The sequence below is a fragment of the Choloepus didactylus genome, chromosome 8 (assembly GCF_015220235.1).
Source record: "Choloepus didactylus isolate mChoDid1 chromosome 8, mChoDid1.pri, whole genome shotgun sequence".
NCBI classification, from domain to species: Eukaryota; Metazoa; Chordata; class Mammalia; order Pilosa; family Megalonychidae; genus Choloepus; species Choloepus didactylus.
This window is the reverse complement of record NC_051314.1, coordinates 114,315,111-114,337,270: the sequence shown is the minus strand read 5'-3', so window position 1 is coordinate 114,337,270 and position 22,160 is coordinate 114,315,111. Positions and strand designations below refer to the sequence as shown.

The following is a 22,160-nucleotide window of genomic DNA, read 5'->3' as shown; positions in this document are numbered from 1 at the left end:
GTTAAAATTGCACTAGTGACACAATTATGTTAATGAAACTCTCAGGATTAATTTTGCATACTGTGGCTTTTTAAAATGTTTTCATTGGCCCCTCCATCTGATAAAGCTGTAACTTTGTGAACAGTCTTTCAATGCAGTAGCCAATTTTCAAACTAATAAGCTTATACTTTTCTTCTTTAAAATAGGTTTCCTCATTGGTGGCACTTACCTTTTACAAATTTGGACCACAAAAGATTCAGAGATCTTAATCATTACATGCAAAAGATATTAAATGGATCATACCAAGTTGCAAATGTATGTTACAATTTATTTTTACTTGTTTACATAAAATTTCAACTATTTCATGTACTATTATTGGCAGTATTTAGAAACATTTTATGATAATATCCTTTCAGCCCTCCATTCATTCAACAAACTTTTATGCCTGATATTTATAAAATCCCTGACCTGGGTGAAAACTAGGGAGCAGCAAAGAAGGTATAGAACCTCAGTTTCAAATACTCTGGTGAAGTACTACGTGATAAGTGGACTATCAGTGCTACAAAATCTTCTAGAGGTTTAGAAGATTGAGAATTACTTCCAACTGTGATGATAAGGTTTCAGGGAGAAGTAGACATCTTAGCTGGGCCTTTCACAATGTGTAAGATTTAATAGAGTTGGCTAGGGGAACTGTTTCGAGTGAAGCAAAACAGCATAGGAAGGGCATGAGTAGAAGAAAAAGTAAGGGGTTTGTAGTTATTTCCTTTTGCTGCTCTGACAGACTACCACAAACTGTGGTGGCTTTAAAAAAACACAAATTTATTCTCTTACAGTTCTAGAGGTCAGATGTCCAAAACTGGGTTTTATAAGGCTAAAATTAATGTATTGGCAGGCTTGGGTTTTTCTGCAAGCTCTAGAAAAGAATCCATTTCCTTGCCTTTTCCAAATTCTAGAGCCTGTCTGTATTTCTTGGCTCGTGGCACCCTTCTAGAAATTGCACCACTCCAACCTTTGCTGCTACCATCACATCTCTTTCTCTAACTCCGATTCTCCTGCCTCCCTGTGCCAGTTTGAATATATTGTGTCCCCTGAACACCATTATCTTTGATGTAATCTTGTGTGGGCAGACCTTATCAGTGTTGATTAGATTGTAATTCTTTGAGTGTTTCTTTGGAATGCGCCCCACCCAGCTGTGGGTGATGACTCTGATTGAATAATTTCCATGGAGGTGTTGCTCTGCCCATTCGGGGTGGGTCTAAGTTGATCAGTGGAGTCATATACATGAGCTGACAAAACAGTGACATTTTGAAGAGGAGCTACAGACAAGAGGGACACTTTGAAGAAAGCACAGGAGCTGCAGATGAGAGACAGTTTGAAGACGGCCATTGAAAGCACTCTTGCTCTGGAGAAGCTGAGAGAGGACAGATACCCCAAGTGCAACTAAGAGTGACATTTTTGAGGAACTGCAATTTAGAGAGGAACATCCTGGGAAAAAGCCGTTTTGAAACCAGAACTTGGAGCAGAAGCCAGCCACATGTCTTCCCAGCTAACAGAGGTTTTCCAGATACCATTGGCCATCCTCCAGTGAAGGTACCCGATTGCTGATGTGTTACCTTGGACACTTTGTGGCCTTAAGACTGTAACTGTGTAACCAAATAAACCCCCTTTTATAAAAGCCAATCCATTTCTGGTGTTTTGCATTCCCACAGCATTAGCAAACTAAAATACTCCCTCTTACAAGGATTCTTGTGATTACATTGGACCCAACTGGATAATCCAGGATAACCTCACCGTCTCAAGATTCTTAATACAATTCCACCTTCAGAGTCCTTTCGCCATGTAAGGGATTAGCATGTGAACTTCTTTGGGGGTCATTATTCTGCCTACCACATGGAATATATGGAAAAGTGCAAGGACACAGTTCTGTTGCATCTCAGTATTTTTGTGAGTAAACTGTGAGATGAAGATAAAATTAGCAGTAAAGTTTAGTTAAGAAGGAAAGCCAAGCCTTAGATAGCAGTGAGGAACTAAAACCAGTAAGAATAATGATGCTGCTCACCACTCTGAGAGATCTTGGCCCTCCTTACTAGACTGGAACTATGTTTTTTAGAAAGGTTTTTTTAGCCTTTCAAGTTAAATAGATAAAACACATACAGAAAGATCTACAAAACAGAATTGGACAGTCTTGATGATTTATTTTAAAGGAAACACCCATGTAACCATGTGATAGTTTCAAAATATGTCTGAAAATTCTTTGCCATGCTCCCATCAAGCAGAGGAGTCTGTGTCTCCCCTCTTGAACCCGAATGCCTTTGCGAATTTCTCATCAAATAGAATATTTTCTTGGCTTCCAGGTTAGGTTAGAAAAGGCCATGCAGTTTCTGCCAGTTTCTCTTGGGAAACTCACTCAGGGAGCCTTCAGCTGCTATAAAAAAATTCAGCTACCCCAAAGCCTGCCAGGGGGAGACTCCACATAGATCAAATTGAAAGAGAGGTGAACTAGGAGCAGCACGGTTCCAGGCCCCAGCTGAGTCCCAGCCCACAGCCAATGAGCAGCAACTTCCAGTCATGTGACTGGGCAACGCTGGAGATGACTGCCAGCGCCAGCCACCAAATGACTGCAATCTCGTTATAGACCCCAAGCAAGAACACCCTAGTCGCACACAGTCCAAGCCCTAGAACCGAGAGAGAGAATGATAAAGTGCCCATTGTTTTAAGTCAGCAATGGGATGATTCATTATGCAGCAGCAGACTATCTCCAGGGTGAAGAAATAGAACCTTTCCAGCAACCCAAAAGCCTCTCTGATGCCACCTCCTGATCATAAAACCTCAGTGTCTCCCTACTTTGTTTTCTTGACAATTTAGCCATTCCAGCATGCCTCTCTAAATACCATCATATTTTCTCTGCTTTTTTTTTTTTTTTTTGGCGGGAAGGGGGTAGGGTGGGGAGAGACAATATATAAATGGAATGACACAGCATATAATTTTTTGTGTTTGGCTTCTTTTGCATAATGTGTTTGTGAGATTCATCCGTAGTGTTGCATGTAGCTGTAGTTCCTATATTTTCATTATTATTTATCATCCTATTATATGGCTATATTGCAATTCATTTATACATTCTTCTCTACATGGGCAATTGGAATATTTCCAATTTGGGGATATGACTAATAATGCTGCTATGAATATTCTTTTACATGTATGTTTCAGTACACACACATTTTAGTCATACACATAGCAGAATTTCCAGATTGTAGGATATACTAACGTTCAACATTATAATGACCAATTTACACTCTAATTTGCTGTGAATAAATGTTCCAATTTTCTACACCCTTGTCTATGCTCATTATTGTCAATCTTTTAAATTTTGGCCATTTTGTTGTGTGTGTATCTCATTGCGTTTGTAATTAGTATTTTTCTGATTACTAATGGGATTGAATGCTTTTTCATATGTTGTTTGGTCATTTGGATATCCTCTTCGGTGAAGTGCCAGTTCATGTCCCTTGCCATTTTTCTACTGAGTTATTGACATTCTTTTATTTATTCACAGCATTTCTTCATATATCCTGAACAGAAGTGCTTTCTAAGTAGCAAATATTTTTTCTACTCTGTTCCTATCCCTTTGTTCTCTTTATGGTATCTTCTGATGAACAGAAATCTTTAATTTTAATGTAGTAAAACATATCAATAGTTTCCTTTATGGTTAAGAGAATATAACTATCTCAATATCATAAAGGTAGTATTTTATGTCTTCTAAAAGCTTTGTTGTTTTGCCTTTCACATTTAAATCTACAACCCATGAGAAATAAACCTTAGTGTATGGTGTGAAGACATTTTATTTTTTCCATGTGAACTCTCAGTTGTGCCAAGATTTTATTTAAAAGACTCTCCTTTACCCACTGCTGTGCATTGCCAAATTTGTGATAATTCAAGTATCCATCTAGGTACCTGTCTATTTCAGAGCTCTATGTTCTATTCAAGTATCTCTTTGTCTATCCTTGTACCAACAGAGTGTCTTAATTACTGTATCTTTAACATGTCTTGTTAAAGATACTCTAACAGAGTAAGTCATCCTACCTTATCCTTACTCTTAGACGGTATTTTGGCTCTTCTGATACAATGCTGCAATTCCCTTTCCAGCCTTGATGTTATCTGGGGCTCTTGATCAGTTCTTGGGGTGCTTTTCAATGTTTTCCAGGATCCCAAGATTGTCGTACACCCCAAACACGGCCTTCTTCTTGTTCCAATGATCAAACACTTCAAGGGGATGGGAGGGTGAGCCTCACACAGAACAATCTAGATAAACTTTAAAAATAGCTTGTTGGTTCCAGGCAAAACCAACTAGGATTTTAATTGTTTGCAACTTAATATCTTCTAAAGCACTATTATGGACTTACGTCCATTAAGGTCATTTTTTTTTGTTTTCTCAATTATATTTTATTGTTTTGTCTATAGAGGTCTTACAAATGTTTTGTTATACTTATAACTAGATATCTTATGTTTCATGCCATTGTTAACAGTACCTTTTGAAATTATTTTTCTGTTTCTCACAATTATAGATATATAACTGATTTTGTAGTATGATGTTTTATCCAATAGCCTTTCTAAGTTCACATTTAATTCTCATTTATCTATGATATTTTGGATTTTCTACTCACACAATCATATTGTCTGCAAATAATGACAGTTTTATTCTTCCTTTCCAATATTTATATATTTTATTTCTTTTTCCTCTTATTATTATTCTTTTGTACTCTCTAGTACTTCCAATACAAACATTTAATTGAAGTGGAGATGGTGGACATGTTTGTCTTATTTCTGAATTCACGGAGGAAATGTAAACTATTTCTTCATTAAGTATGCAGGTTTAAGAAGCTACTCTTTATTATATTAAGAAAGTTACCTTTTATTCTTAAATTGCTTATAACTTTTATAATGAAGGATGTTGAATTTTATCAAATATTTTTCCGAATCTATTATTTTTTTTTTTTAATTATTCTGATAAAGTGGTGAATTACATTGAAGGATTTTCTTATTTCAAACCAAACTTGTATTCCTTGGGTAAATTCCACATGCTCATAATGTATTTTCCTTTTGATGTATTGCTGGATTTGACTTAACATTATCTTTAGTGTTTGTTTTCACTTTGTACATGAGAGAATAGCCTGCAGTTTTTTTCTTCTGGTAAAGTCTTTGACAGTTTTCAGATCAAGAATTTGCTTACCTCGTAATCTTAGTTGGGAATGATTCTTGCTTTGTTTCTACTCTCTGGAAGAGTTCGTATAAAACTTGTTTTATATCTTTAAATAATTAGTGAAGCCATCTAAGTCTGGAGAGTTGATTTATTTAAGAGTTATATGACAGTTCACATTTTCTATTTCTTCATGAGCTTATGTGTCAAGCTGCAGGTTCAGAGAAATTTGTACTAATTTGTTGGCATGAAGCTACTCATAGTATCCTCCTATAATCTCTTTTAACATTTGTAGGATTTAAATTGATATCAGCTTTCCCTTTTCTGACATATATCATTATAATTTATCTCCTTTTTCTTGATCAATCTTGTTAGGGGTTTATGAATTTTATTAATCTTAACAAAGAGTAAACTGTGCTTTATTGAGACTTTCTATTGTAATTTATTTTTCTAATTCATTTATCTTTGCTCCTATCTTTGTTGTTTCCTTCCTTCTGCTTCCTTTGGCTATAATGTACTCTTCAATTTTAACTTCCTCAGGTTATTACTTTACTTGTTTATTTTTAACCTATGTTCTCTTATATGAAGTTCTAAATATCCCCTCCTAATCAAGATTTAATTGCATCCTGCAAATTTTCACATACAGTATTTTATTTTATTCATGATTTATTCAAAATATTTATATATTTTCCACTATGATTTTTCTTGTGACTATGGATTATTAAAAAGTATAGCCTTAATTTTTCAAATATATGGAGTGTCTCTTATTTTTGTGTTATTTATTGCTGCACTGTAGTCAGAGAACATAATTTGTGTTATTTCAATCCTTTGAAATGTTTGAAACTTGTTTTATGGGCCTGTATATGCTCAATTTAGATAAATATTTCATCTGTGCTTAAAAAGAAGGTATTCTGCAGTTGTTGGATGCCGTCATGCATATGGTTCAAATTGTCTGTGTCTTTAATGATTTTTGTTTGCTTATGTTATCAGTCAACAATAGAAGTGTTTAGAAATCTCCCAATGTGTTTATGGATTTAACTACTTCTCTTTTATCTTTCTGTTAATTTTTGCTTTTATCTATTTTGTAGTGTAGTAATTAGGATCATTCACATGGAGAATCATTCTACCTTCCCAGTATATTAAATCTTTCACTATTATTCATGTCTCTTCTATCTCTAGCAATGTCTGTGTATTAAAATATGTATTATCTAATATTAATATAGCTGTATCAGCTTTCTTTTGACCAGTGTTTGCGTGATACATTTTCCATTAATTTCCTTTAAACTGTTCTGTATTTTTATATTTTAGTTGCCACTCTTCTAACCAACACAAAATAAGCTTTGTTTTATATCTAGCAACAATCTTTATCTTTTAACTGGATTACTTATTTACATTAATATAGTCACTGATAAATACATGTATACGTGTGTGTATATATATATTCAAGTTTACCATTTCAATAAGTGCTTTTTTTGACACACCTGATGTATTTGTTTTTCTTACTTTTCTCCCTTTCTTTAAATTTAATATTTTTATTCCATTTTTGTCCTCTGTAGTCTTAGAAGTTATATACTCTTTAACTAGATTTTTAGGAATTACCATAGAGATGATTGAAGCATGCATCCTTGATTTATTAAGTCTAATATAAGTCTATATTTTTTATCAATTCTCAAATGATGCAAGACCCTTAGAACACTTTATCTATTTAACCCACTTTAGTCTTATATGCTATAATAATAATATACCTTTATTTTGGTATCTATAAGATTAAGACATTCTAATTGTTTTCTACAATTAGAATTTGTTTAGTATTACTGACATGTTTAATGTTCATTGGTTCCTGTTACTCTGACTTTCCATCTGGAATTGCTATCTGTCTACCTGAAGAATATCATTTACTATTTCCTTTAATGTGGATTTGCTATTGACAAAATCTCTAAATTTTTATTTGTCTCAAAATATTTTTATTTTGCCTTCTTCCTTGTGGAATATTTTTGCTGAGTACTGAATTTAGGTGGCAATGATTCTATTTATAAAACTTTAAAGCTATCATGTCATTGTCTTCTGGTTTCCATTGATTCTGTCAGGAAGTCATCTGCTTAATTATTACTCCTTTAGAGGAATTTTTTCTTCCCTTAATCTCTAGCTACTTTTAATATTTTCCATTTTGTTTTGGTTTTGAGCAGTTTTACTTTAAATTTCCCAGGTGTGACTTATTTCCATTTATTATGCTTGACATTTTAGGGCTTCTTGAATTTGTAGCATGATGTCTTTCATTAATTTTAGAAAATTCTCAGTCATTATCACTTTGAATAATGCTTATAGCTCTTCCTCTCTACTCTTTCTAGAAATGTAATCACATATATGTTAACTCTCCTCACTGTATTTTCCACATCTCATACACTTACTTCTATATTTTTCATCATTTTATCTCTCCGTGATTCATTCTGAATAGTTTTTTCAAACCTATCATCTGAGTAACTAATTCTCTCTCTATCTGTGTTTAATATTCTATTAAACCCATAAACATTGTTTCATCTATTGTAACAAAAATACCATCCTACCACAAAATGTTAATAATAGTGAGACCTGGGTGGGGGGCGGGGGGGAGTTATATAGGAACTCTGTACTATCTGCATGACTTTTCTCTGTACCTACAACTGCTCTAATAAAAAAATAATAGGAAAGCTGGAATGTACTAAATTACATATTGGATATTCCTGAATTTATACTATTGCACTTCTTCCTCATTATAAATGATATAACTTTTTATAAATATGTTTGGTCTTCTTTCTCAATTAATTGGTAATGTGAAATGAGTTATAACACAGACTTCTTCCCTATAGGATCAAAATAGCTTGTATCGTTTCATTGGGTTCCAAGTGCTTTTGCATAGTAAGGAATATAGAATGTCGACATCTTAATGTCCCTTACTAACTGACATTCTGTTAAGGTCATGTCCATTTACTTATGTTATAGTCAAGGCTGAATGGATTTTTCATTTTGCCTGTAAGGGAAAGTGCTAAAGGGATGGTGGATGATTTTGTCATCTTTGCATGCTCAGGGCTGCCTTGCTGTTTATATTAAAGCTGTTTTGGAGACAATGTCTTTTCAGAATGAATAACACAATGTCCCATAACCATAATGATTTGAACTGTCAGTCTTTGGCCTAATTAAACAGGACAATTAAGTGCAAAATATAGAGACACCTGATTTCTGGCCATGGCAAGAAAAAGATGAATATTGGTATCTGTCTTCATACCATAGCAGGCTTTCAATATGGAACTCATTAATGTATCTTCTGTGAAAACTCAAAGGTAAGTTAACATAGAAGTATTGGTAGAGAACTGCTATGTGAGGGGAAAGCAGAGGCGGCAGGCATATACAGGTATGTGGCAAAACATGGTTTAGACAGCGAGGCTTAGGGAACATTCTTGCCACCATATTAATTCATGAACAGAACCACCAAACACATAGCTTGAAAGTTTCATCACATTCACATTTGTTAATGTTCTGCATTAAAAAACTATTATAGACGCCCCAAGAACAATTTTTTAAATTTCATTTTGTGTTGTTTTTAATCTCTGTTAGTATTTAAGCACAGGAAGGCTGAAGAAATTTCAGGTACCACATTGTTTTTATCTTGGATTAAATTAAAGTCTGTGATTAAAGTAGAAAAAAAAAGTTAGAAGAAAAAGTAAGGGGGCATTTACGTCATCAAACATGAAACGCTTTTGTGAAATCACAGATATTAGAAGTACTCCAAGTAAGAGTCCTTCAGCCAGCTTCAAGCAGTGGAGTTTCAAGGAGGGTATCCTGTCTTATCCCATAATAGTCTTAGACTAAAAGAAGTTGAAATTTTAGGCATGTCTTCTCCCAAAGTAACACTCTGCTAATTAATTGAATTGAATTGTGCAGATGGGTACTTCAAGTTCAATAAGATAGCTTCCTTTAACTGAGGGAATAACTTGCATGTCATTTATTGTTTTTTCAGTCTATGCTACAAAATAAATAAAATAGTGCTGTATTAATAGATCCCCAAATCAACAAAAATTAAATCTGGGCACTGTAGAGCACTGGCATATTTTCTTTCAATGTTTGGAGTTTCATTCAAGCAAACAATAGTGGTGATGGCAAGAATTCTTTTTGTTTCTTTATTTTGCTCTGGTTTGGATGGGAATCTGTTTTGAGATAAAGATCTTTATAAAGATTAATACAGACATGTAATAAAATTACAGCAAATGATTGTAGTACCTAGCCAAAAGTGAGGCCCATGTTTGAGTTCAGCAGAGACATACAAAGAGCTGTAGTTTCAAATTTTTTGAAGCAACATTCATTGTGATTTTTGGTTCTTCTCAGTATTGTCACTCATTTCTGGAAGTCTCTTTAAATAAGGAATGATATAACCTAAGGTTGAAGCAATATTGTTTTTAAAGCAGAAATCAAATGTCAAAATAATCCGAACGGGTAAATTCTATCTTAATAGTGAACATGTGGTTCTTGTTCACTGCTTGCTAAACCCAGATGTTAATTCCTACATTTGTCACTACATTGCTCTTTTCTTATTTGGAACTGGCTGAGATTATGTTGCGGGCAGGATAAATGTCACATATGTATCATCAGTAAAATCAAGATTATTTTTCACAGTCTGGTAAAATGCTGATGACATTTTAGAACCAGAATTGTGGAAGATACCTCTAGAAGTTCACTGTTCTTCATAGTGTCGTTCTTCCTTGTAATTCCAATATGAATACAGTGGGTTGAACTGTATTTAAGACTGGGCACTGCCAAGCTGCTTTATGAAAAAGGCAGTAAAATACAATTACTGTTCAACTTTGATTTAGAACTCTTATGAGGATTCATTTTTAAATTCACATTTTTACAGTACTTCATGGTGTTTGAGAGAGATGGATTTGGCTTATTGTTTTAACACAACAAATCTAAATCTTGCAGCCAATTCTAGATATTGGCTGGCCAGTTAATAATGGGAACTCTTAATGTGCTGTTTTAAAGAAAGAAAAAAATTGATCTCAGTGTTACATTACATCACTTCTGATCTTTTCAAGTACTTTAACTCTATGTAGTCTTTGAGAGCAAGAGTATGTTCGTAAGACATAGGAAAAACAATTAGGCTTTGAGCAAATTTGAATTGATCAACTCTGTAAAAAAATCAGTCATTTCAATCTACAAATGACAATATAATTGGTAAACAAAAATATTAATAAGAACTCTGAAATTAAAATATAAGCTAATGCAGATTTTAATTTTAAATTGTGCAATGGGATTTCAAATTTGTTCTTTATTGACTACATTTTTAATTTAAAAGTACATTATTAGATGGTAAAAATCCCATGATAATTAGATATATATCAGCTCTAACAGAAGAAAAAATAACCTCACAGATCATTTCACATAGCCCAATGCATGTACATGGATCCTTGACATCAAAGTTAATAACTTTAGATTCCCCAAGACAAATCTTAACCATTCATTCATTTATTCACCAAATATACACTGATGACTGTAATATCTATGTAGGAGGGATGTCCCAAGTATTAAACAACTGTTAAGACACAGGCACCAGCCAATCAGGAGGAAACAGCCATTTACCACCTTTGTGGCTTTATAGCAGGTAATATATGGCTGAATATCAGATAAGATTTAATGCGATGGAGAAAACTGTGGAAGCAGCAGTGTGGGGTGTGGAAAAGCAATCAAGAGATTGGATTGAAACACAATTAGTGTGAGTTGCCGTTGAGATTTCCAGATAGAGATGTCAAGCAGAAAGATGGAGACATCTCTTGAGTTCAGGGGGAAAATTAGACTGGAAATATGAATATTGCACTGGTCAGCATATAAATGACTTTCAAAGCCATGAGCCTGGATGACATTACCTAGAGTAGGAAGCTTAATAGCAAATAGAAGAGATCTGAGGACTGAACCCTGCAGCACCCCTATTTTAAAGTTTGAGGAGATTGTGAAGAACCACCAAAGGAGACTAAAGAGTTTCAGTTGGAAAGCAGAAGAGTGATACCCTGGAATCCCAAGAGAAGACAGTGTTTCAACTATATCAAGTGATGTTGATGGGTCAAGAATTGAGAATTGATCACTGGATTTAGAGAAATGGATATCACTGGTGAATTTGACAAGAACAGTTTGGTGGAAGTGATGGGAACAAAAATCTGATTGGAATGGGCTGAAGATAGAATGTGGAAAGGAACTGCGAATATAGAGTAGAAAGCAATCTTTGCAGGAGCATTGCTCTAAAGCAGTAAAAAAAAAAAAGTTGTATTCAGGGGAATGTAGTTAAAGAATTTTGTTTACCTCAATAAATTAGAGCATCCTAGTATGCTGTTGGAAAGATCCATTTAAGAAGCAAAAATTGATGATGCAAGCAAGAAATAGAGCTTAGCCAGAGACCATAGTGATGACCTTGAGTAAAGAAAAGAGTGTAGGATCCAGTGCCCAAAGCAGCCTTAAATTTAAAGCACTGACAAATACGTCAATGTAATGGAGGGAAGGACAGACGTGAGGTAAGGTGATAGATCTGGCATTGGGAGCTTACCGCAATTCTCTTCTGTATCTATTTTCCAATAACACAAGAAGCTCAGCCATGAGAAGAGTGAGACAGGGAAAGAGTACTGCAGTTTTGAGAAGCAAGGCTAGGTATGAAATAGCCCTGTAGGTTTGTGCAAGAGTAAATGAACTAAAGCTGAAATCCTTCCCTTAAGTTCAGGAACAAGACAAGGATGCCCACTTTCACCACTGCTATTCAACATTGTACTGTAAATTGTAAACAGAGCAATTAGGAAAGAAAAAGAGTAAAAAGTTGTCTAAATTGGAAAGGAAAAAGTAAAACTATCTTTATTTATAGATGACATGACCTTCTATATGGAAAATCCTAAACAACCCACAAAGAAAACTAATGGAAGTAATAAACAAATTCGGCAAAGTTGTAAGCTACAAGATTAGTATGCAAAAATCAGCTATGTTTCTATATACCAGCAAAAACAACCCCAAATGGAAATTTTTAAAATGCATTTACAGTAGCATCTAAAACAATAAAATCTCTAAGGATAAATTTAACCAAAGGAGTGAATGATTTATAAACTGAAAACTACAAAAAACTGTTAAAAGGAATTTTAAGAGACCTAACTAAATGGCAAGACACCCCGTGTTCATTGGTAGGAAGACATATTTTTAAGGTATCATTACTATCCAAAGAGGTCTATATATTCAATGTGATCTCTATCAAAACTATAGCAGCCTTTTTTACAGAAATCGAAAAACTGATCTTCAAATACATATAGTATCACAGGGGGCTCCAAATAGCTAAATCAATATTGAAAAAGAAGAAGAAAGTTGGAGATCTCACACTTTCTGATTTCAAAACTTCCTATAAAGCCACAGTAACCAAAACAGTGTGGTACTGGCATAGAGATAAACATGTGGACCAATGCAGTTCTCTCTGAATTTGAGAATCCAGAAATGAACCCACACATCTATGGCCAACTGATTTTCAACAAGGATGACAAATACATTAATTGAGGAAAGAATAATCTCTTTAATGAATTGATGGGAAAATTAGATATTCACATGCAAAAGAACAAAGTTGGACCCCTACCTCAAACCTTATACAAAGTTAACTCTAAATGAATCAAGGACCTAAACAGAAGACTCTGAAGAAATTATAGAAGCAAGCCTTCATAACCTTGGATTTGACAGTGAATTCTTAGATATACCAAACATACAAGCAACAAAAGAAAAAAATAGGGAACATGGATTTCATCAAAATTAAAAAAAAAACTTCTGTACCTCAAAGGACCTTATCAAGAAAGTGGAAAAACAACTTACTGAATGGGAGAAAATTATTGCTAACCATATATCTAGTAAGGGTTTAATATCTAAAATATATCTGAACTTCTACAACTCAACAACAAAAAGACAAATAAATGAATTAAAAGTGGGCAGAGGACTTTAATAGACATCTCTCCAAAGAAGATACACAAATGGTCAAAAAGCACATGAAAAGATGCTGAACATCACTGATCAACAGGGAAAATCAAAGTCATGAATACCACTTTACATTACTATTAAAAAAAAAAAAAAAGAAAAGAAATGTTGTTGCAGATGCAGAGAAAATGAAACCCTTATACATTATTGGTGGGGATTGTAAAATGATACAGCCACTGAGCAAATTAATTTGGTGGTTCCTCAGAAAGTTAAATATAGACCTACCATATGAGCCACCAATACCAATTCTATGTATATATCCCAAAGAACTGAAAGCAGAAGACACAAATAGATATTTGTTTCTCCAATATTCATAGCAGCATTATTCACAATAACTAAAAGATGAAAACTAACCAAATGCTCATCAACAGATGAGTATATTTTTTTAAATGTGGTATATACATACAATGGAATATTATTCAGCTGTAAAAAGGAATGAAGTTCTGAATATATGCTACAACATGGATGAACCTTGAAGACATCATGTTGAATGAAATGTCAAATACAGCAGTACAAATATAGTTTGAATTCAATTATATGAAATATTAGAGTAAGCAAATTCATAGAGACAGAAAGTAGATTAAAGGTTACCAAGGGCTGGGGGGTCAGATGGGGTGAGGAATGAGGAGGTATTGCTTAATAGTTACATAGGTTCTGTTTGAGGAATAAAAAGTTTGGGTAATGGATGTTGGTGATGGTGACACAATATTGTGAATGTAATTAATACCACTGAATTACACACTTAAAAGTGGTTAAAATAGGAAATTTTGAGTTGTATGCATGTTACTACAATTAAAAAAAATTTTTTTTAAGAATTAATGGACTAAGAATTTATATAGAACTGCCAGAAAATCATGAAGACCCACTTGAGTGTATGCAGTGGGTATGAGGTTACAGTGAGACCTGTAAGCATGGTTCAGTACTTTTTTCCACCTAGATTCAACAGGTCTGTTACAGTTGCAAAGTTAGCAGAGAGGAAACAGGATTGGGATTTTTCCAAGTGAATACAATAATGCAAAAGAGAGGCAGAGGAGTTGAAAAGAATATGCAAGGAAGTTATTAAAATTGCGTACTGTGAAATTTAATTTGGCCAAGGAGAGGCAAAAGAACGTGAAAAGGATAAGGGCCAATGAAAAGTTAGAGTGAACAGATTGTTTCAATTGTATAAAAGAGGGAGTGATCTGGAAAGGAGAAAGGTGGTGGTTGTAGACTGGAAGGCTAGAAACCAAGACAATGGAATGGGTTTAGCCATCGGTCAAGACAAGATCAAGGAAACAGGAATCAGTGGCTGTTCAAGAACAAAGAGTCTAGGGTATGGAAGGATGATTTGTGTGAATAATGAAATGAGTATGAGTTATGACAGGGTTACTGTTGGGGAAAGTGACAATATGCCACAGTTAAAAACCTTAAAGAAATGAAGGTCAGTGATCTAGGGATTGATAGGTGCAACAACAAGGGATAGAAGGTGCTATAATCAGTAGACCTGATATTCAAAGCAGGACATTTTCGTATAGGAAGACTAGTAGGTTATAAGGGCTGTGAGATGTAGGGAGGACACCACCCCTCCTCCAGGACCAGAGGTATAAAGGGAACAGGAGAGAGCATATTGTACCATTTGAGAGAGTAAAAGGAAAAGAAGAGAATGCCCAGAGAATACAAGTTGAGCATATAGGGATTTTGCTGATGACTTTCTCTAAGGCTGGCTGTTGTATTTTCTTTCTTCACAGTGCTGCACTATCATTTTTCTAAATGTTGTCTTTCTGTTCATGTTGCTTTTCTGCTTGAAATTCATCCAGTAACACCAGCTTTAAGCTTGTTCAGGTAACTAGCAAGCTCTAGGATCCCTAAAGAGTTCTCTAGTCATGTCTCCCACCTTCCCCCATATGCTCTCTCTCCTTTTATAGGCTGGTTTGTTGTGGTCACACAGTGAGCCTGGGGTTACTGACCACGGTCTATCAGTCTTTTGTTTGTAGTAATTCCAATTAGTCAACCACTTAGCCTCTCTGGTGTTCACTTTTTCTCATTTCTAGAAATTATGTAGGTAAATTCAGTTTATTAACTAGGGAACTATCATCATTTGAGGAATTAAGCAGAAAAGAAACTCTTCATAATCCCCTAGGTATTGCAAGATGTGTAAGATAAGCGGCTTTTCCCATTAATTGCCATTTGTACCCTCTGTTTACTGGGACATCTAAAAAAATGCCCACTCATTTTCCACACATCCCATATAGGTGGAATTGCCAGATAAAATACAGGCCCCTCAGTTAAACTTGAATTTTAGATAAACAACAAATAATTACTTAGTAAAATCATGTCCCAAATAGTGCATGGACATCCTCTGTTTTTATATGCTAAACTTGACAACCCTACTTTTGGGGAGTCCTGCCACATATGGTTATATATCCAGTCAATGTTAGAATGGCACCCCTAGAGTTGTGCAGTGTACAACCTATACAACTAAATGGGGGTCAATGAAAACCAGGTTTTGAACAAAGAGCCAAGTTATTAGTGAGAGCTACTGAAGTGCTAACATTTCTATACTTCTACAAACTACCCAGCAGTACAATGTGATGAAAAGCATGCACACTGGTAATGGATGAATGAGCACAAATAAAGCCAATTCTGGAAAAATTTTTAAATAGATTATTTTGAGACCCAGCAATATGACATTTTGTAACCTCTTCTTTCCTTTTATTGATATGTCCCTCCATCGATACTGGATCATGAGTCGCCTCAAGAATGAAAACCATGTTACAATAAGGGATTCGTATTTAGTATGTCACCCATACCCAGAATTATAAAGGAGTGCTTCAAGGATATGACAATGTAAACACAAGGGAATGATTAGCTAGTGGTGACATTTCAGGCACTAATTGGGAAGATATTCTGCCTCCCGTTGAAGTTTAATGCCCATTCTGCTGTGAAGTAAAAATGTTGCTGGAGAAGAATAATTGACTAGTTGTCAAAAGGCCAAAGAAGGTCAAATTTCCTGCAACAAATTCTAAACATTCTGAAGTTTGACTTTAAGCTTTCAAAATTAAAAACTTGCCTTGGTCAGCACCCTGAATGTGGATCCATTTCTTGAGGATAGATCCCATTAAGAAAGCCCACAGGAAGTCATTATGTGAAGATCAAAATTGCTAATTGACAAATTTACAGTGATACACAAAACTGCTATATAGATGAGAATATTTGCGTGAGAAAACCTATGCATTTTATATCTGAAGACAGACCTCAGTTTGTTTCTAACAAGCATCTATTAAGCTCAGAAACTGTATTAGGCCAATGAATAAGACTTAATCTCTGCTCTTGATCTCACTGATAAGACTGACAAGTGTAGAAAAGAGCATGTAGTCCATCTTGGACATGGGGGTGGATAGGGGTGGAAAGGATGGAGAAGCCAGCAGGTGAGAAAACTAGGAGGTGAGAGCACACTACATTTGAGGAATTAAAATGATTTGGTATAGCTAAGCATAAAGTGCCAGAGGGAAATGGTGAGAGATGAGGAAGGAGAAATGAGCAAGGTCCGGATCAAGAAAGATCTTAACAGTCTTGTTAAGTAGTTCTTTCCTTGAGGGCAATGGAGAGCTGCTGCCAGATTTTAAGCAGTTAATTATTAGATTTTCATTTTGAAAGATCAGTTTGGCAGTTGTGTGGAGAATGGATTACAGGGAAACAAGACTAGAGTCAGGAACCCCTGCTGTAACCCAGTTCAGAAACAATGGTATTAGAAATAGAAAGGTGGCAGTATATATGAAAGGAAGAAATGGAAAGGTGAGACATTTAGGAGATGTGATTTATTGGACGAAACAATTTTATGTGTGGGGTAAAGGAGAACATAGAGTCCCACTAAATTTCAAACTTACCACAGGAGAAGCAGCAAACTGAAAGGAAAAAAATCCATTTAGTGGTACATTCTCTCCATTAGATGTGTCTTCAGGGCAATTGAGTGTTGGTTTTTAAAATGATGACGCTTGACCATATTTTATGCTGATGAGTGAGAAAGAGACTTGCAAAGGGAGAGAAGGAAGGAATAGAATCCAGCACAGATGAAGGGATCAGTATTGGGTGGGAAGAGAGACATTCTTTCCATGGTAACAGGAGGAAGAGAGAAAAGATGGCTGCGTGAGTCTTGTTGATTTTGTGGCAGAAAGTTTAGGAGTTTCCATCTGCCTTTTCTTTTCTCTGAAATAGGAAGCAGAATCACCGTGAGGGAGTCAAAGTTGGAAGTTTAGGTTCCTGGGGAAGATTTGTAAGAAAAATTGCACAGAATGAGAGAAACTGACTGGGGAAACTGTTGGGTAGCATTGACAGCTATGAGGGCATCAGCCTATGATAGAGGAAATAATCAAGTATTCAGATAATAACATAGGGTCTCATGGGAAGGGCTGCTTTGGGTTATGTAAAGACTTAAAACAAATGTGTGACAACATCACTAAGGAAAAGCTATTCTGAGATTCACCAGTAAGCCCATTCATTTGGATCCCAGGTTAAATGTCCAGTTGTCTGGGATCAGATCATTCCAATATGAAAGAGCAGCATTCTTACTTCTAGATACTAAAATTATACATAACTAGAACTTCTATTACAGCACTTAATATAACCTGTTTCCTTCACTAGATTCTGTCTAAAGAGAGGAAGCACCTATGCATCTTTCTGCCTTTAATTATCCCCTAACATTCCTCAGTGCCCTGGGCGAACTCAGTATTCAGTGAGCATTTGTAGAACTGAACCTTAAGGAGTAATGGTTGCTCTTCAGTTTTTTTCATGGAAAGCAATTTTTCTTATAAAGTGTCTTCTAGAAAAGAGAAATATGAGAGTCATACATACTTGTAAAATTCTAGAATGGAAACACCTATGGTGAGGCCTGAGAGCAGGCATCTCTCAGTCTCTTGAAGAAATGTAAAGTAATCAGATGTCTGTTTTCATAAAATATGATTCTATTTGGGATAAAATCATAACAGTGACAATAAATTTAGTATTTTTTCTCTATTTATGGAGTCCATAACAGGTATGTATAAATAAATAGTAATCTTTTTATGTGAACAATGTTTTCATATAATAGTGAATAAGAGTGATAAATAAAGTTATTAAGAAATACATTTTGTCTTGTTTTTCAGAGTGATTGTGTACTTAAATTTTTCCTTGCTGAGCCTGTGCAACAAATAATTGAAGAATCATCACTTGTGAACCTAGGTAAGTAACTTGTCCATTATTATTTGCAATTATTGAGTTTCAATATAATAGTGTAAAAATATTTCAACCATAATTTTTTCAATTTTCAAATTAAAATCTCTTAAGAATAAAGCTTTAGTAGTATTTGTAACCAGTTCCAAAGCTTTTTACCTCCTTAAACTATGTTCTTCAAGTTAAATTAAACCCAGATCTATTTGTCCAACTATAACTACATGATGACACCCTATTAACCCATTTTAATTAATTGTGCATTGAAATGGAATTGCATGTCAAAGAGAGAGTTCCTGTTATCCCCTATGGGTAACTCTTGCTGTTTACTCCACATCTTAGGAAGCAACAAAATAAATATTAGACATATCCAATGATCATGAATTATTTAGACACCTACAATGACCATGAATTATCCAGCAGTTTCACTCGTACCTTTTAATGCTCAATAATTACTCCACTTCCCTCACAAAATTCTTTTACTACCAGGATCCAAAACTAGTCTAGCATAATTATTCCCCCTATATTTAGCCAAATGTGTTTTAATTCTAATTAACTTCTCTAACAACTCTCCTAGATTAGCAGAGACTCTTTTTGAATGTCTGATTAATTTTAATCATTCATAATAGAAGTCCATTACAAGCAATGGTCATCCAATAACTGATACTGGTGTTTATCTCACCTAAGATTTGCAAACCCATAAGGCCAGATCTCACCCCCCACCCCCCACCCCCACACTTTTGTTTTTCCTCTCCCAGTCTTCATTTTTATCCACAACAACCACCTCTTTTTTTTTTTTTTTTCTGAGCACCACTTTATTTTTCCTTTCAAGGTCCATTTTTTTTTTTAAAATTAAATTCAGTTTTATTGAAATACATTCACACACCATACAATCATCCATGGTATACACTCCACTGTCAACAGTATGATAACATAGTTATGCATTCATCACCACAATCTATCTATGAACATTTTCCTTACATCAGAAAGAACCAGAACAAGAATAAAAAATAAAAGTGAAAAAAGAACACCCAAATCATCCCCCCATCCCACCCCATTTGTCCTTTAGTTTTTATCCCCATTTTTCTACTCATCCATACACTAGATAAAGGGGATGTGATCCACAAGGTCTTCACAATCACACTGTCACCCCTTGTAATCTACATTATTATATAATTGTCTTCAGGAGTCCAGACTGCTGGGTTGGAGTTTGGTAGTTTCAGGTATTTACTTCTAGCTATTCCAATACATTAAAACCTAAGAGGTGTTATCTATATAGTGCATAAGAATGTCCACCAGAGTGACCTCTCGACTCCATTTGAAATCTCTCAGCCACTGAAACTATTTTGTCTCATTTTGCATCCCCCTTTTGGTCAAGAAGATACTCTCAGTCCCACGATGCCAGGTCCACATTCATCCCCGGGAGTCATATTCTGCATTGCCAGGGAGATTTACAACCCTGGGAGTTGGGTCCCACGTAGCGGGGAGGGCAGCGAGTTCACCTGTCGAGATGGCTGTTAGAGAGAGAGAGGGCCACATCTGAGCAACAAAGAGGTACTCAGGGGGAGACTCTTAGGCACAATTACATGGAAGTTTAGACTCTCCTTTGCGGTAACGAGCTTCATAAGGGCAAGTCCCATGATCGAGGGCTCAGCACATCAAACCACCAGTCCCAATGTTTGTGACAACATCAACACCAGTCCAGGTGAGGATGTCCAACACATCCGCACCTTCTCCTGGATCCTCAGGCTGGGGAGGGGGAGGCTCACAACAACCACCTCTTGAACCTCTGCCTGTAAAGATTAGGCTCATGTGCCTATCATACCTGCTTATATCTGGCATCCTAGATACCTACCCCTTAGGTATGTACAGCTCTGTACAGGAAGATCAGGTTATATAGCTTTTAAGTAGTATATTTATGTTTGTGCCTGCCTTTAGACTGAAAGTAACTTTAAATCAAGAACCTCCCACTATGCATTGCTCTGTATTTACAAATGCTAAATTAATGTATGAAGATTCTATATCATTCATTCCCCAACATTTTACTCATTGTGTGACAGTCCTTTCTTTGATGCTTTATTTATAGAGTCAAACCATAAGCAATATTAGATAACTAAGATATTTCTTTTTTACATCTTATAGTATTTAGCTAAAGAAGAATGATGTCCATAATGTAAAATATTTTTGTTGTCAAAATTCCAATTATGACAATAATAAAAAGCTGGGGAGATTTTTTTCCAATCAGTATTTATAAACTTGAATAAATCATATTTCAAAAAAATAGAATATGAGGTTGATAATTAACAGAATCCTAGAGATGTCAGATTTTTAAAATAAGGTACTAGGTTGACTTCTATTCTTTTGTTAAAATCCCTCCAGAAAATTTTCCTCTGTATTAAAAAAATTAAACTGTGGATCACCATCAAATTTTAAATTTTTCTGATATTTCTTTGTAAGGTGTTTAAAAATACATACATGTACCCCACAAAATTAAGATAATTATTGCAAAAACTAAATTGGTTGTTTGATACTTTTTTATGCTTTGTTTGTGTCTTACCACATCATACAATACTACATTTATATCAGCAATCTTGAGGGACGTTATAGGCTGCATACAAAAAATAGTCTATTAGCTTAAAACAACAGAACACATTTTTCCAAGCAAAATATGAAAATCATTACAACAAACAAGGATTAGTAGAAATTTGGTCCTTCCTGTGTCCTTTAAATTATTTTCTCTTTCATACTTCTGAATTTTTAATACTTTTGTCACAGAATATTGATTGATTCTGAGAAAAAAAGCACAATAATATTTATTGTAATATTTATTGTAAGCTCTATTCTTGTTAGTTGAAAATTGAGCTTATCTGTTAAATGATTAGAGGATAAAATTATTCAAGAGTTTATTAAAATATTGCTTTACGTAGGACTATCCTAAGCAAAAAATCTAAGATTTTACCATTTTACTACCTTCTACTAATAAATTAAGAAGGTGGATACCTATGTATTTAGCACATAACTTACAAAGATCATATTAATAGTGATGTGAAACTCTGGATAACATCGTAACATTCTTTCATTAATTGTAACAGAGGCACTATACAAAAGCTAAATGTCAAAAATGGAGGGATATTAAGGGAGGGATATGGGATTTTTTTCTTTCTTTTCAGAAGAAATGGGAAGATTCTGATATAGATTGTGATGGTGAATGCATAACTAGGTGATTATTCCAGGAGCCATTAATTGTACACTTAGGATGGATTGTGTGGTGTGTGAATAAAACTGTTTTTAAAAAAAGTTTCATTTGAAAGCTTTAAAAAATTATGCATTTTGTTGTATAATAGTGGGAAATATCATGTTTTTAATTAGGATATTAATTTAGATTTTTATTTGTGGCTGAGCTGGAAAGGAAAAGATGGAAAGAAGATGAGGGTAGAAGGATTTTTTCCGATTACCTGATCTGGAATAGATGGATATTTAAGGATATCACTGAAATTGAACAAATCAAGTAATAAAGTCTGAACATATTTAATTTTAATGTTAGTAAAATACTAAAAAAGAGCACAACATTAAATATAATCATGTCATAGATGAAAATAGAGTAAGAAAGGTGATAGACAATTTTATCTTTACTTCTATTAGGAAACAATCATTACTAAAATAAAGTCTAAGGATACAGATTAAAAGTAACCACTAGAACAAAAAGAATAACTTTCTTAATTTCATAAGTACATTAAATTAAAATAAATCACTTAGTGAAAAACTTTCTTCAATAACCATGAAAACAAAAAAT

General features: G+C 34.6%; 1 protein-coding gene across 1 annotated transcript in view; it reads left to right on the top strand.

The window, feature by feature from the left end:
* The window catches only part of PIK3C2G (phosphatidylinositol-4-phosphate 3-kinase catalytic subunit type 2 gamma), a 425,918-nt gene that overhangs the window by 359,500 nt on the left and 44,258 nt on the right, over positions 1 to 22,160 (top strand). The window contains exons 29-30 of the mRNA XM_037846573.1: positions 186 to 294; positions 18,304 to 18,379. Of these exons, the coding sequence (XP_037702501.1) occupies positions 186 to 294; positions 18,304 to 18,379 (185 nt within the window). The remainder of the gene's footprint in view (positions 1 to 185; positions 295 to 18,303; positions 18,380 to 22,160) is intronic.